General features: G+C 39.4%; 2 protein-coding genes across 5 annotated transcripts; one reads left to right on the forward strand and one right to left on the reverse strand.

Annotated features, from left to right (window-relative positions):
* Positions 1–561: 561 nt before the first annotated feature.
* Positions 562–5,090, reverse strand: bloc1s6 (biogenesis of lysosomal organelles complex-1, subunit 6, pallidin). The gene is made up of 6 exons (XM_063472641.1): positions 4,970–5,090; positions 4,672–4,770; positions 3,030–3,189; positions 2,211–2,298; positions 2,023–2,109; positions 562–1,919 (listed from the first exon to the last, which is right to left on the reverse strand). The coding sequence occupies exons 2-6, from the start codon at positions 4,733–4,735 to the stop codon at positions 1,800–1,802; spliced, it is 519 nt and encodes a 172-aa protein (XP_063328711.1). The 5' UTR covers positions 4,736–4,770; positions 4,970–5,090; the 3' UTR covers positions 562–1,799.
* Positions 4,744–15,426, forward strand: slc30a4 (solute carrier family 30 member 4). Of its 4 annotated transcripts, none has more exons than XM_063472636.1 (8): positions 4,744–4,850; positions 5,613–6,122; positions 6,753–6,899; positions 8,791–8,944; positions 9,087–9,312; positions 9,733–9,838; positions 9,953–10,087; positions 14,208–15,426. In XM_063472636.1, the coding sequence occupies exons 2-8, from the start codon at positions 5,729–5,731 to the stop codon at positions 14,360–14,362; spliced, it is 1,317 nt and encodes a 438-aa protein (XP_063328706.1). In that variant the 5' UTR covers positions 4,744–4,850; positions 5,613–5,728; the 3' UTR covers positions 14,363–15,426. The 4 variants fall into 4 exon arrangements, 3 of the variants coding, with proteins under 3 accessions (XP_063328706.1, XP_063328697.1, XP_063328709.1); XM_063472627.1 differs by lacking the exon at positions 4,744–4,850 and adding an exon at positions 5,148–5,277; XM_063472639.1 differs by lacking the exon at positions 4,744–4,850 and adding an exon at positions 5,347–5,476.
* The last annotated feature ends 63 nt before the right edge of the window (positions 15,427–15,489 follow it).

Raw genomic sequence — 15,489 nt, forward strand, 5'->3', positions numbered from 1 at the left:
GATGGCCTCCACAGTCACCAGATCTCAGTCCAACAGAGCACCTTTGGGATATAGCGGAATGTGAGATTGACATCACGGATGTGTACCTGACAAATATTTGTGATGCTATCATATTCTGACCAAAACCTCTGAGGAACGTTTCCCGCACCTTCTTGAATCTGTGCCATGAAGAATTAAATGGCAAAAGGGTGTATCTAATAAAGTGGCCGGTGAGTGTATCTGTGCAGCCCAAAATGTAATCTCCCCAGATATTTACCAGACAGAAATATTCTTAAGATTAAAAATCTATAAGCAGAAGATCCTACTTTGTTCAAATCCAAGAAGCTTACGGCATAAGCGTACTTTTTAAACTTCAGTACAGTTTCAAACCATCTCCCAGCATCAGGAGCATGACCCACAGTGCCCCACACAAACACTGTCTTTGCACCACTTTTAGTTTGCTTCGACCAGTTCACCCTAAATTTTTCCACACAGACAGCTGAGATGTAAAGAATACAGAATACAAAAGAACACAGCAATAAGACAGTATACTATAAACCAGTCAGTTTTTTTATTAATAGTACAAATACTGAGGTTTCAGGAACAACTAGTGCATAGAAGCCTCTCAAAAGGTCTACTAAACAAATTTACAGACGCTGATTATTGTGATGGCAAAGTTTGATACATTTTTATTCATCCACCATCATAAATTAGCTATACATCATCTGTATGGCAGAAATACAGTCAGTCAAATTTAGTGCAGACCTATGTGACTTTAAACAGCATGTCTTGTTTTATAACATTCAACACTAAGAGGGTCCAGGAACAACATATTAATACTTCAACAAATGACACCAAGCGCAGTGATTATCCCAGGCTGTGGTCTGATGGCTACATGAGTATGTAAGTAATTTTCAACAATTCTGTTTGAAGAAGTGCACAGATTGGTGTGCCATCAGACACTGATAGTGGGAAATACCAGCATTTGATGATTTAGTTAATGTCTTTGGTTTGTGGTCTTCTTGGCAATGTAATCTGGGGTCAATCAAACCAGAGGTTTTGCAAGTTTTAGTCCATGTACTAAGAACTACTTAATAAGAGAAACATTTTCCAAAGCATCTTTCGGTTTCAAGACGGTTAAACAGACCTTTTCTTTACGTCTTTTTCCACTTCTTTCAATGACAACTGTTTCAGATTCTTCAAATAGAAAAATTACATCTTGTTCCAAATTTGTTTCCTTATGAAATGGATCTAAAAATGGTGAGTGCTGCCATAGAAATGAAGAAACAAGGTGCGAGAGAGTCGCAACTCCAAAACTCAAGCAGGCTCCAGTTATTCTAGTCAGTTTACAGCCATTTCCGTTACTCCTAGAAACCAAAAACGTCTCTGAAGCCAATCTCAGCGTGTAACGACTGCAGAAACAGCCATTAAGATAACAGGTGGTACACTCTGTCTGTACCACACAAACCTGCCTGCAACAGGAATAACGCACGTTTAAAACAATCATGCTTCAAACGCAATCAATATTTCAAAGAAAATTTATATCAGTGAGCTCTGCATTAACATTTAACAATAATTTAAAGTAGAATTTGATATTAACTGCCATGGATTACATGTATCAAGCATGTTTCAAGTTGATGTTCATATAATATTTCTCCATTTCATTTGATCTTATAATTTTAAACTTGTGCACTTTGGAAAATGGCTAGCAGTAACGGGCTGTATAATGAATAAGAAATGTAATAAATAGACTAAAACATGCAAACCCCCGCCCCCTTCCCCCATATTGTCTTTTAATACAGCAGACGCACTTGGGGATCCTACGTTCTTTTAGCAGGTTTGGCGATGAGCTGCCTTTCTCTCTCCAGTTCCTTCTCCCGCTGCTGCTCCTTCTCCAGCGCCTCCTTCTGCTTTTGTTGCTGCAGCTTCAAAGCTCTTTTCTGAGAGGACACAACATGCAGGCCTTTGATTAATTTGCCTCCATTCAGTATTTTGCCCTCATCTTAAGAGCACGGCATCCAGTGCCATCTAAGATAATAGTACCTTTAGTTTAGTTGTCTTTTCATGGAGCATAATCATCTCTTTCCTTATATTCACCAGTTTATTGTGGTACATCTTTGCCTCTGTAAACTAAGGAGAAAGGCCTTGCTTACAAATCACTCCTGTAGGCTGATGCAGAGTGCACAAACAACAACGACAACAAATTAGATTAGAATTCAGTTCACACATACCAGGGAATTGAGGTCCAATAAGGCATTACATTCTCTGAACTTTGTGACTTCTTGGTCCAGTGTGTCCAACAGCACAAGCTGATTTTGTCTGAAAAACAAGAAAATAAAGTGATTATATAGATGAAAAACATCCCATTTAAAAGTGTCCACAAGCTTGTGTTTGTTTTTCATGACACATGATCTCACTGCCAGCATCAGAGGAACTGATCAAACCAACTGTACTGTGTATACTGTAGGTTAGCGTCTGTGTGTTTTAGGGAGTTGTCTGTGCAAAAGGCAACTCGAAATTACAAAAGCCAGATTCTCTAAGCAGCTTTTTAGTCTCTACTCCAGGTTCACTGAGTGCTTCTTATTAATGCAAATAGTTCAGTTAGTTACTGACAAGCAAAAACCTCTTGGACATTATTCAGATCCACCAATGTGTGCATTTACCTGACTGGACTTAGAACAATTGCAACAGCAAGGGCAATCTCATCCTTGATTGCAACCTTTGGCACAGACTTGCCCTGACATGTCATTTGATTACCAGATCCTGATCTGGAATGCTCTTCTGTATTTACAGTTCCCCCACTGAAGCAGGCTGGACAAGAACATGCCGAAAACTGGTCAAACTGCAGTAAGCGGAGCGAAACGGAGGGAACCTGCTGCTGACTGAAGCTACTTTCTGCTTCTCTCTTATTCACAAGGGGTTGCCAAAGCAGGTACCTCCGAATGCTTGATTTGGTAATTGATTATTATTTTTTAGGCAAATGTGTGAACCCTAACATGATGTCAAGCCCAAGAGTGTGTCCTGAAACAATGACACACGTGAATACTCACGTGAGCTCCTGGAGGGCTCTCTTAGAGTTCTGCAGATCTGGTAGGTAGTGAGTGAGGAATCCCTCTGTGAGTTTGTCCACTGCTTTCTTATCCACATACACGTTTTCCACCGGGGCTGAGCCATCCAGATGCAATGATTCTTGCTGGACCAACTGTAGATCTGTGAAATATTTATGAATATTTATGAAAGAAAAAGAATATCCTTTAAATGTAACGGGCTACCTTTTACTTCGTTTATTCTAATTACTGAGATGTTGGCTTTCTTTGTTGTGAGTGTGATCTGGATTAGCTGATGTTTCAATGTCATAAATACAAGCTGAAAGCTTTGCTGTAGACAGTGGGAAATCATTTCCTCATTCTATAAACATGTGCATTTCAGCTAATTGTTGGACCATCCACAGAGTTTAGTTGCGTGCAGCAGTGACAGTTTAATTTAATTATCGAAATTGTATGCATGTTCTTTTCTCTTTGAACCTCAAGACCAGAAGTGCCCAATTGATTTCCCCAAGGTGTCACACGAGAAACCGTGAATGCTGTGGATGGCCGTACCAACAAGCTTCTAAAGACATAAAGTTACCATTAAGCAGAATGGAGTTCAGCCTTTTGGTGTGGCCCTAATAAAAGCTAAATGAAATTCACCTGAAAATCACATCATCCATACTTGATTTTGATTTTATGGATAATATGAATAACAGGTTTTCACAACTGTCCCGTTAAAGCCTCCATTATTCTATTTTTGTTTTAATAAAATAGGTTTTTTTCTCACTGTGAATGTTAAAATGGCACTACGCTGTGTAAATATGTGTCTCTCTGGAGGAGCTTTCTAAAGTATGATAAAGATGTTGTCATTGGGATTATCCTAACATGAGGTTAGAGAAAACATTAGAAAGGTTTCTGAACTACAACTGTTTGTATAGTTGCAGAGTTGGTTGTGTAGGGGTTACATTAAAATGGAAAATTTACTGTGAAGAACAACACACTTTGGCTAATGTGAGAAAAAAGCGTTAGTCTGTTTTTAGGCACTTCTGTGTTTTCAGTTAAGGGGAATATATTACACATATTAATTTTTAATACAAATATTACGCTCTCATATATATATATATATATATATATATATATATATACATATATATATATATATATATATATATATATATATATATATATATATATGTGTGTGTGTGTATATGTATGTATGTATGTATGTATGTATGTGTGTGTGTGTGTGTGTGTGTATTTCCAAAGTCTGTCAACCCTTTGAAACCAGAATTCCACATTGTGCTCTTGGTGCAATACGTGTATGAAAGTTCCCAAAGTTCCCACTTGTAGACAGTTTCTGTTTTGGTGGAGTGGCTTTATGAAACTTCTCACATTTATATAACACTGCTGAGGTCGTGTGAATGTATTTGTCATACTGTGTGGATCTATAGTTGTGACCTATATAAACCTTGACTACGTTATGCGTAAAAAAATGCAGAAATACTGGTAACTCCACAAACCTTTCTTTCAGCTGTAGATAAAAACCTTTTACAACTACTTGAGGATGTCTGAGCTGCCATGTCAGGGCTTGCAGTTAAAGCCAACCGCAAATTCAAGTGTAGGCAGCAGAGGTTTAAACACACACACACAGACAGACACACACCTTCACTGTGAGGAAGTTCACTTTGGGACGAAGGTCCTTCATCTTCCATTCCTTCTACCTCCATATGCAACGATTCTACTGACCCAGTGCTTTTCTACCCTACAAAGAGGCACAGAAAAGGCAGACAGTCGGGTTTTACTGTTTTATCTAGAGGCAAATATCAGCTGATCGAGCATCAGGTATGTAAACGTTGTGAAGAACTAGCTAGCTTGCTCAGCGGCTCCATAATGAGCACAGCGTGACCCACGAGAGGCAGAGCAGCGGCTCGGCAGTCTGTAAACACCAGTCAGCACCTTACCTGGTTTAATCGGCATGTATCAGTAACTGTAGCCGTGATTAGTACGGCTATGTTAGCAACAAAAAAGAAGAAAACAGAGCGGAAATATTTTGGATTTGTCACTGCGTCTTAAAAGGAAAAAAAAAACGTCATGTGATCTGTGTAATCACGTGACTGTGCCTGTGAAACCAAACTTGCTGCTGGGAATGTGTCAACAGCAGTACAGAGGTAGTTCTCTTCCTCGACTCTGACGGTTCAACCACTTTTGACATGACCGTTTTTAACGTGGGAACGAAATAAGTTTGAACAGTCTGAGGGAACAGTTAGTGGTAAGTCCCGCTCATGTTTCGTCACAGTCTTCCGCGCTGTGCTGACTGTGTGAGAGTCACAAGCCAACACGACAGGGTAGCTAACATTTACTAGCTAGCTTGCTACTGTTTAGCAATACTGTTTTTAGGGGGACTGTTGAACTCAAAGTTCATCGGCTCACGTGGAAAAGTGAGCGGCTTGAGGTCTTATAGTTGAAACGTAAGTTCAGCATTTTGTCAGTCGTGTAAATAGCTCTTTGTGACCCCGCTGTAGAAATCGATGAGCTGTGCGAACGTGAAGGGATGCTTTCTGTGTGTTTTTGATATCACTTTCGCTTCTTTTTGTTGTCCTCCAGTTGCTGAGATGGAGTAGACGTACAATCCCACCGTCGAGCACCCGCTAGAAAAGCGTGAATGATTACCCCAGAGAACAGCAGCCTACAGACAGAGCTCACCCTTATCAGTATCAAAGATGTCAGGTGGGAGCCTGTTCGGCAAGGTGCGGTCCGCCTTCAGGAGGGAGCGAAGCGACTGGGACCTGAGCGACACGGCACCTTTCGATTTTTCGGACGAGCTGGCGGACGATGAGGCGCCCAGATTCAACAAGCTGAAGGTCGTGGTGTCTGGAGAGATGTCGGACTATTCCGCCGGAGCTTCGTCCAACGGTGTGGCCGTGAACACGCTGGTGGCAGATGATGATGACTCCCTGCTGGACTCGTCTTCCAGCCTGGGCAGCCCGGGGCTAAACATGGATCCTTGTGACAGCTGCACTAGAAAGCGGGAGGCCATCAAACACAGGAGGGTGATGAAGAGGCTTGGCATTGCAGCTTTGCTGTATTTTCTTTTTATGACGGGTGAATTTATAGGTAAGAGATGGACCTTTGTCACTGTGTGGTTAATCACAAGAAGAAACTTAATAACAGATCTATGAACTATAAGAGGAGAATGATATGTCAGTAGCAATAAAAGGCTTCCATGTAAGGCCAGCTTTCTTAAAACAAAAACACCATAAAGCATGAAGATTAGGTAAGTGTGAGCCAGTAGATTTCATTCACATGTCTCAAAGTTTTAGAGTCAGAAAAGTGGCAGCATTTGCTTCATTGGTGTTCTGTGTAAGCTGCATGTCAGGATTGCAGGCAGCCTGCAGATCCTATGACTGATTATACATGTCAAACATTAATTTCAGGCATGGGTTAAAACCTCTCCTGTTTATTTCTTGATGCCAGCCATCTCATAGATTAGTGATTTTACTTAGCCCCGGTTAAAAAATGATTATTCCAGAAAGAAAAAAAGATGGTTAAAAAAAACACAAAAAACAAGTCATGTTTAATCAAGGTTTTATCTGCAGTTCTTGTTTTGAACCCACATGAACTGGACTGCTCTTGTCTTCTTTACGTCTCAGTTGTCTCTAGTAAAACAGTACTTTTTAATGGTGTATTAGTTACACACAAATTGTTTGAATATATTTTGTTATTACCATTATGTTTTGCTTTCAGGTGGTTATGTGTCCAACAGTTTAGCCATCATGACCGATGCGTTGCACATCTTAGCCGATGTTGTGGGTATTCTGTTTTCTATGCTGGCCCTCTTTCTTACGACTAAACCACCAACCAAGAGATTCACTTTTGGACTCCATCGTCTAGGTATGTTCTTATTTTTGTTATCATTCCAGGTCTGCCTGGCCAACGAACTCCCAGAACTTTTTCTGTTTTAAAGATTTATTTCTTACAGTTTAAGCCCAAAGAGACGTGCTGAGAAATTGCACCTTTTATTTCTTTTATTAAGATATCTCAGGGATTAGATGTGTAGTTAAACTTCTTTACACTGACAGAAAGGGGACTTTAACTGGTCCGGCCCACTTAAGATCAACTTGGACAGTATGTGCCCCATGGTGTAAAATCAGTTTGACATCTCTGCCTTACAGCATTAGAGATGCATAATTGTAAAAGCTCTGCCAGAAACTGATAAATGTCATGTTGACTCTATGAATGTTATCTGTTATGAATGTTTATCCTTTGGTTATAAACCACTTTCTATTTTATGGCAGTAGAGTTAAAGTAAATATATAAATGTCTTCATGTGTCTCTGGATTCATTACAAAACTCTTGTTGAAGTGCAATCATTCATGGAGATGGCAACTACTTGAACTAAAGGACGTATTGTTTTCTAAGTTTTGGAATCCTTAAACAGCGGTTAGTGTGGTCACTCTGTTTGGCTCTAAAGGCGGCCCCCGAATCCTAGATTAAGTTGCTCTATTTGTTTGTGTTGACTGCCCTTTTCTTCTTCTCTAGCTGAAACTGGGTTAGACCTTTGAAGTAGAATATCAGCTACAGGAGGGAATGTCTCTGAAAATAGTTTGATATTAGAGTGTTTTAGTTTATATTCACCTAATTCTTTGTGACCTCAGCTAATATTATTCCAGCAGAAGTGTTGTAAAGTTGCAGTCCATCATAATTTTTATTATCAGTTTATCTTAGAGTTTGTTTAGTTTACTAGGCAAGGCCTAGTTAACACATTCAATTTGCTCTGTTTTGTTTGACCAAAAGTCAGAAACGCCAAAAGTTCATCCTAGCTGGTTCCATTTGTGAAATGTGGAAATCTATGGTTATTGGAAGACATCTCTGAGGAATCTCTGGGATAATAAAAGACCCAGCAGGGAACCTGACTTACAGTTTTCTTTCTTTTTGTATTTAAATGTAATGTAAACCAGGATAGTTGTGTTTTTTCTTTTGTTTTTTTCTTTTTGCTTTCTTTAACACATTAATTAATTAATACGCACCTCTTTGACACGTGATTGCTTTGGTCTGCTACGTTTTATCAGTTCAACACTTATAAATATGACAGAGCACATTTTTAAAACCACAAATTTCTTTCTAAATTTCTCCTAAGATTTATGTCTTCTTAAACAGCATACTCATTGGCTCGGATAAGACATGGTGAAATAATACAAAGCAAAACATGAGCTTAAGGTGGACTAGAAATAAACTAAAACAGGGGAAAAAAACTAACACAGGGTATTGGGGAGGAACAATTTGTCAGTAGACAAATAGAAGGGTTTTTCCTACATAGAAGAAAAAACTCTTTCTGAGCCGGGAAAACCCCACATGGTGGTGTCCACTTAAATTAAAATTAAACTTAAGGTTCACACTGGACTTGTATTTGAGCCATAAATATGAATTTATATTTGATCAGGAACAGCATATAACTTGGAAAACAAATGTTAGATCAGGGGGTGAAGGTGCAGTAAACTTTGTTTAACTTGCAGTAAAAATTAAACCTGACAGGAAGAAAATGCTCCGCAGTGGGCAGAGCGAATGAACTGAGTTATAGTAACTGAGTAATAATAAGATCATTTCTGCTTTTTGGGGGGTAGTGTCATAGAAGTGCTATATCATGATAGTATCTTATTCTAAGTTGCTTGATAATACTTACTAACATTGAATAGAAATGCTAGATTAGATTGGATGGTTTAAAAAAAACCTTAATTTCCTAGACTGGTAGATAAAGATAAACTGGTTGTTTCTTCCTTTCTAGAGGTGGTAGCAGCAGTCCTCAGTGTGCTGCTCATCTATATACTGACTGGCATACTGCTCTATGAGGCAGTTCAGAGGACAATAAAACAGGACTTCAGCATAGATGGCGATGTCATGCTCATCACTGCAGCTGTGGGGGTGGCTGTTAACATTATGTAAGTAACATTACACACATTTTCAGTGTGTAATGTTTAACCACAGCTTGTGACTGCAAGTCTTTAAACCCCTGGTGGCAGCAGGGAAATAAATATACCAAATGACTCAATTACTTCTTGTTTGCTTCCCTGGTTATGATAGAATGGGCTTCTTGTTAAACCAAGGTGGTCACCTGCACTCACATAGCCACGGCCACGGCCACAGCCACGGTCAGTCTCCTGCCTCTGCTGGTGCTTCAAGTTCACAGTCGGCTCAGCAGCAGAGGCCACATGGCAGCCTCGCCGTAAGAGCTGCATTCATCCATGCTTTGGGAGATCTCCTCCAGAGTGTCGGAGTGCTCATAGCTGCTTACATTGTCCGGTTCAAGGTATGTGTTTGTTTGCTTTTTTTAACAGCTTATATTTATTTTTAATACTGCAGGTGTATTTGCTTTGCATAAATTTCATTTGAGACACACTTAATATAACTGATTGAAAATGATCTTGAATGTTATTCCACAGCATAAAGTGAAAAAGTTTTGTTTTATTATCTTCCTCAGTGACAAAGTAAAAAGAAGTGTTGATGTCCCTTTGTCCTTATCAAACCTGCATTTAGAACCAGTTAAACTAACTAAAATGGAAATGTCATTGAAGTTGTTAAACATGGGAATTTTGCCTTTTGGAAGTAGTAGTTATGGAGCTTTACAACAGTGTAGGTCTGATGTATGATGAATTGTATTTAATAAAATAAAAAAAGAAGATTAATTGAGAAGATTCAGGAGGTTTGATGTAGCTTTCTGATTTGACAGCCAGAGTTAAAGTTGGCAGACCCCATCTGCACGTACATCTTCTCCATTCTGGTTCTTTTTACCACGTTACGCATCTTACGAGACACAGGAGTCATCGTTTTGGAGGGTAAGTCCCATCTCCTGTTGCAGAATCCCATCAGGGCATTCTGTTTACTTTAAACAGTGTAGAGCGGGATGGGCACACTAATTTGTTTGCTGATGTTTTATCTTGCTGTGTCAGGTGTTCCCAGACACCTGGACACTCAGCAAATCAGAGAGGACCTCCTTAAGCTGGAGGATGTCCAATCAGTCGATGAGCTGAACGTCTGGGCGCTGACGGCAGACAAGACTGCAGCACTGGTGCATCTCCAGCTCAGTGAGTAGCTGCAATAAGAAATGCGTAATGTGATTGAAAATAAAAACTACAATTTCATGACAGTGCAGAGCAGGTGATTTTTCATCTGGCTAAAGCTTTTGGGGAGATTTCTGTATGCAGGAAAAACCCTGTTCAATTTGGAATTGACGAAACTCTTGAATGTTACCGAGAAACTACTGAAACACTGGAAAACAGAACTTCTATTCACACAAACAATTGTCATTGTTTGCACACAGATAATGAGCACTTTTTCTTTAGTCGTGTACAACTTTTCGTGATTTTAAATGGATGTAATACACTCACTGGCCACTTCATTAGGTACAGTTTGCTAGTACCAAATTGGATTTAATTTTTCCTTCAGGACAAGAGCAGAACAATTATTAATAACAAGTGAGCTTATACAATGCTAACCATGTAGTCAGAATTGACAAAAAAAAGGTAAAATTTACATTCCTTTAAGTCCAGTTTAAATATATATTAAAAATCTGTTGGCAGTGACTTCTTTTTTTTAAAGTATTCTTCTTTGTGCAAGATTGAGCCAAGTTAGTGAAGTCATGAACTTTCTGCTGAGGAAGCACGTCAGGGCTGTGGTTTAGCAAGCTTCTCTTATTTGTGCCATTTCCTGTACTGATTTGTCCGTGCTTTAAATGTCAGAAGAGAAGGGTCTGTGTAGAGTCTTTGTCCATCTGTATCACAGCCTTCTCTGGAATTTCTTTGTTTTCAGACTTGTTTGTTTTCATAATTCTGGCTCCATCGGACTTGACAGCAGGGAAGATTTGCAGGAAAAGTGCTCATACTGGTTGCTGCGAAATGTAGCGTTTTAGAGTTTGTTTGAAAAGTTTGGGCCACACAAATGTTTTTTTTCCACCGTTTTAATCTCCTTTACAAAAGTAAAGTGCCAGTTCTTCATTTTTCTTTCACCCATATTTATTTATCATTGTTAGACAACTATAGACTGTTCTTAATTCAAGCTTTTACTTTAAAAATTAGAAGTAAGTGTTTATAAAGCCACTGCAACAAAGTAGTGTATAAAACTGGCTTTCACTGTTTAACTCTGACCCACTTAACTGTATTCAAATGTGGCACACAGAACAGTTAACTCATGCACTAAGCTGCAGATTGTACACAAGAGGGAGCTGTTCAGTCATTGTTGGAGTTGGAGCATGAACTTTCACTGCCTACAGAAAAGGCAGTTCAACAATAGTTGCAGATATCAGTCTAAAATTAAATATGATAAAAATTTGATTTCTTTAGCAATGACCAGAATGCCAAACTCACAATGGCCACGTCCAGCTTAAGATAATATAAACTTTATGTATTCCGAAGCTTGGACTTGCCTGTGTTAAAGCAGCCAAAAATGTAATTATAACAAACATACAACAAATATCTTAAATGGTTATGCAACTCAGTACAATAGTATAAAGATCGACTTTCAGCTGCTCCCTTTGACCTTTAGGAAAGGGTCACAATAGTGCGTAGCTCTGCATGTTTGATATGGCAGAGGTTTTACACCATCCTGACACAATCCCAGAGGGATTCGAGTCCCCCCCTGGCGTCTTTGAAACAGAATACAGTTCAGTGCAGTAAAGCAGTTTAGTGTCTGTGTGTGTTACGTGTTGTAGTGTTGTAACAGTGCAGGTTGGAAATCTTTTTACCTGACTAGGTCAGATTCGAAAGACAGACACCCTCTCTACTTTTAAGATTAGGCTTGAAACTTTCTTTTCTTTCTTTCCTTTTTTCTTTTCTTTTTTTAATTTAATATAAAGTTCATAGTTGGGGCTGGATCAGGTGACCATGAACCCTCCATTAACTAATAAAGTGTTAAGAGTCACGGTGCTTCAATAGCTGTAGGCTTCTGGGGGTATTTCTTCTTCACTCACCTCTTTTCACTCTGTGTGTTTATACACCACTCCGCATTCATTCATTCATTATTATTAATCTCTCACTCTCTTCCACAGTGTGTCGGCTAACAGTTCCTAGCAGATGGCTGCCCCTCCCTGAGCCTGGTTCTGTCAGAGGTTTCTTCCTGTTAAAAGGGAGTTTTTCCTCCCCACTTTCATCAAGTGGTTGCTCATAGGGACTGAATTAAACTGAATTAAATTACCATAGCACATAACATGGTCAGGAGCAGATTGTGTTCAGAGTTTCAGTTTAAAATCACCTGGAAGTAAACTGAAACTGGAAGTGCCACATTTTCACTGATTCTTTTATTCACGGTAATGGATTCTCTGCTGCAGGAATACATATAGATGCATCTTGTAGAGCTCAACACAGCCAAAATGTGACCCAGCTGTGGCATCACAAACAGTGCATCACATTGTCACTGTAATTTACATTAATTTCGATGGTGGTATAGAACATATATAGGGCTGTGCGATATGACCAAAGTCTCATATCCCGATATAAGATATCTATCGTCCTGATAACGATATAAATCACAAAAATTTAACATTTTCTGTAAATTCTGTGAATCTCGGGCAACTCGACTTGCGTGAAGTGTTTCCAGCTGGGTGTCGTGTACCTGGAGTCGAGTGTTTTAACGATGCATGAAACGACACATTTTTAGACATAAGTTGTAACGGCCGCTGTTTTCTTTGTGAGTATTTATTACACAGCGTGCTGCGGGGAAAAGCCTGTTCTAACGTTTGAGTATAAGGTTTATTTTTTAGCACCTGACGGCTCTTTTTTGCTTCTCATCCGTAAACACTCTGCATACTCTTTCACGTGATTCAGTTTATTTTGAAAAGTCTCAACAGGATCTTGAGCTTTATTTTGAAAGGTTTATGTGGAAAATAAATAAGCGGACATACGATGGTTTTGCTGTCGTTGTTGCTAACGACAACGCATACAAACAGGCGCTTGTCCGTCCGTAGTGTGGTTATATTAAATATAAGAGAAAGAGAGAACTTTAAGAAATTAATATAGCCACTACAGTGACCATCAAAACGATGAAAAAATATTGCCGTAAACAGTTTATTTTGCGACACCACGAAACAAACGATATCGTAAAACAGGGGTGTCGAACTCCAGGCCTCAAGGGCCGGTGTCCTGCAGGTTTTAGATCTCACCCTGTTTCAACACACCTGAATCAAATGATTAGTTCATTACCAGGCTTCTGGAGAACTTTAAGTCATGTTGAAGAGGTAATTTAGCCATTTAAATCAGCTGCGTTGGATCAAAGACACATCTAAAACCTGCAGGACACCGGCCCTCGAGGCCTGGAGTTCGACACCTGTGGCGTAAAATGAAACGATAGATGTTTTTATATCATCCGATATATATCGTTATATCGAACAGCCCTAGGTATATATATTTTAAAGCACTAATTTGCGCTCTTTTATTTTTTTCCTCTGCTGTTGGAATTGCAGTTACTGCAGCACACATTAGAAAACTGATCTGTTACAGTTTTAGGTTATTCATTGCCAAAAATCAGTCAAATTAATTTCACTTTGATATGGCGACATACCAAATCGAGTTCTCTTCTTCATTAGGCTATGGGATAGTGTCAGAGCTGAATGCACTGAGTAACCATTAATATTTAAGTGTATGCAGTTTAAAGAGAGCACACTAGTGTAAATATATTATTACATTTATTCTTCTGGATGTGTTTGTGATCAGATCAATTTAGCATGATGTAAGCATGCCCAGAGCCAGAAGCAAAAAGCCTGGATTAACAAAGAAAGCTGCTAACTGCTGTTGTCATACCCCTCACCTCTGACTGAGGTTTTTAAGTTTGTCAATCCAGCTAATGCAACAAAAGCCTGGTCATGTTAGTATACTGCTCAGACAGATGTGTTGCAATGTCTAGACTTATTGCAAGATTTCCTGCATTTATCATGACGGCACAGCTGAATGAATCTGAGAGAGAAAATACTCCACCTCTTGTCCAGTAATTGGTGCAGAGAGTGGACAGGATTATCCATGATGCGTAATTTTGCCACCAAATTTTAAACAGTGTCCAGTGTGCAGCCAATCACAGAGCCAGGCTTCTTCATCGGTTTATCCAGTCTGTTGGCGTCACCAGCTCTAAATATCACAAGCTGTTTGTTGTTAGTTGCAAGTTGTTGTTGTTTGTATGTGTGTATATATAATATATTTAAATGTCTCTTTGTGTGCACAGCGCCCTCCAGTGCTAACAACTGGGAGGAGGTCCAGGCAAAGGCGCGTCACATGCTGCTTCACACCTACGGCCTCACCAGGTGCACAGTGCAGATCCAGACACACAGGCAGAGGGTGGCACGCAGTTGCACAAACTGCCAGGAGGCTAGCGCCTAAAGAGGGAGGTCAGCAGTTCATCACACAGTGTCGGATGGCAGAGAACGCAATATATAGAGAGCCCTGAATGTAACAGTGCTGCTGCAGCTCAATGCTACAGCAGGATCCACAGCACACTGATGTAACTGGAAAAAGAGAGGTGCCAAAGGACAGTCAGAGGAATAACAACAGATCTAATTAAGAGAGATCTACAGCCTCTGGGGGCCTCACGTCTTCACGCTTGCAAAGCTTTTGAAGTGGGAGTTGAATGTTTTACCTGAGTCAGATGACAAAAACTTGCCCTTAATTCACCATCAAAGCCTCTTCTAAACCATGTAACCTTTTATTTTTTGTTTTATAGATTGATTTGTCACCACTGATGTTTTGTTATCAGATGTAAATTTTACCTTTTGTTAGAACTGCACATTATGATTTTTATTACTGTACAAAGCATGTCAGCTGACATACCTCATGTCTAACAAGATATTTGGTCAGAGTGAGGCACTGTACTCTTTACAAGTGGAAGAAGTGAGTAAAACCTGCACCACTGCATCCCTTTAGGAGACAGTATAGCTCATTACGTGCTTGGGAGCTTTCATGTTATTTAGCTGATGTCTGTAAAAAGGCAGACTTTAAGAGAATAAATAACCGTAGAAATTCTTAAATTACTAAAATGACCATCACTTAAAGTTAATTGGCATTTTTTGATACTGACATTTTATTGTAATTCTCAATTGTGATGAGAAGGCAACTGACAATCAAATCATGACTTTAACTAAGGGGACGTGCTAAAATGGATAGCTTCAGCATGGTATCATCCATCCTATATACTCCACTTTCTTTTCCACATCATAAACTGACAGTATTTTAACACAGGTGTGGGTGTATTTCCAGTATTTCAGAGTTGTTGTTTTGATGGAGGAGGTTGGAATTTGCCAGTTATGATCTTTAAAATGTTCTTTCTTTCACTTGTTAAGAGGCTGTGGGGGGTTGTGTGTAAACCTTTCCATGTCTCTGATATTAATCACCAAGGAAATTCAGGAACGGTATCACTGTTTTTGTTTGTAATAAAATGTTTTAATTTTTTTGTGTTTCTGCCATGATTTTCTTGACAAACCGAGCTCACAATGCAGCATAATAATAGTTAG

The sequence above is a fragment of the Pelmatolapia mariae genome, linkage group LG1 (genome assembly GCF_036321145.2).
Source record: "Pelmatolapia mariae isolate MD_Pm_ZW linkage group LG1, Pm_UMD_F_2, whole genome shotgun sequence".
Lineage (NCBI taxonomy): Eukaryota > Metazoa > Chordata > Actinopteri > Cichliformes > Cichlidae > Pelmatolapia > Pelmatolapia mariae.

Coding starts and splice junctions, on each gene's coding strand:
- bloc1s6 (XM_063472641.1), bottom strand. CDS start 4,735: ATGGAGGTAGAAGGAATGGAAGATGAAGGACCTTCGTCCCAAAGTGAA. Junction 2,110..2,210: donor TATTGGACCTCAATTCCCTG/GTATGTGTGAAC, acceptor CTTTCTCCTTAG/TTTACAGAGGCAAAGATGTA. Junction 1,920..2,022: donor AAAAGACAACTAAACTAAAG/GTACTATTATCT, acceptor GTGTCCTCTCAG/AAAAGAGCTTTGAAGCTGCA.
- slc30a4 (XM_063472636.1), top strand. CDS start 5,729: ATGTCAGGTGGGAGCCTGTTCGGCAAGGTGCGGTCCGCCTTCAGGAGG. Junction 6,900..8,790: donor TTTTGGACTCCATCGTCTAG/GTATGTTCTTAT, acceptor CTTCCTTTCTAG/AGGTGGTAGCAGCAGTCCTC. Junction 9,839..9,952: donor AGGAGTCATCGTTTTGGAGG/GTAAGTCCCATC, acceptor TTGCTGTGTCAG/GTGTTCCCAGACACCTGGAC.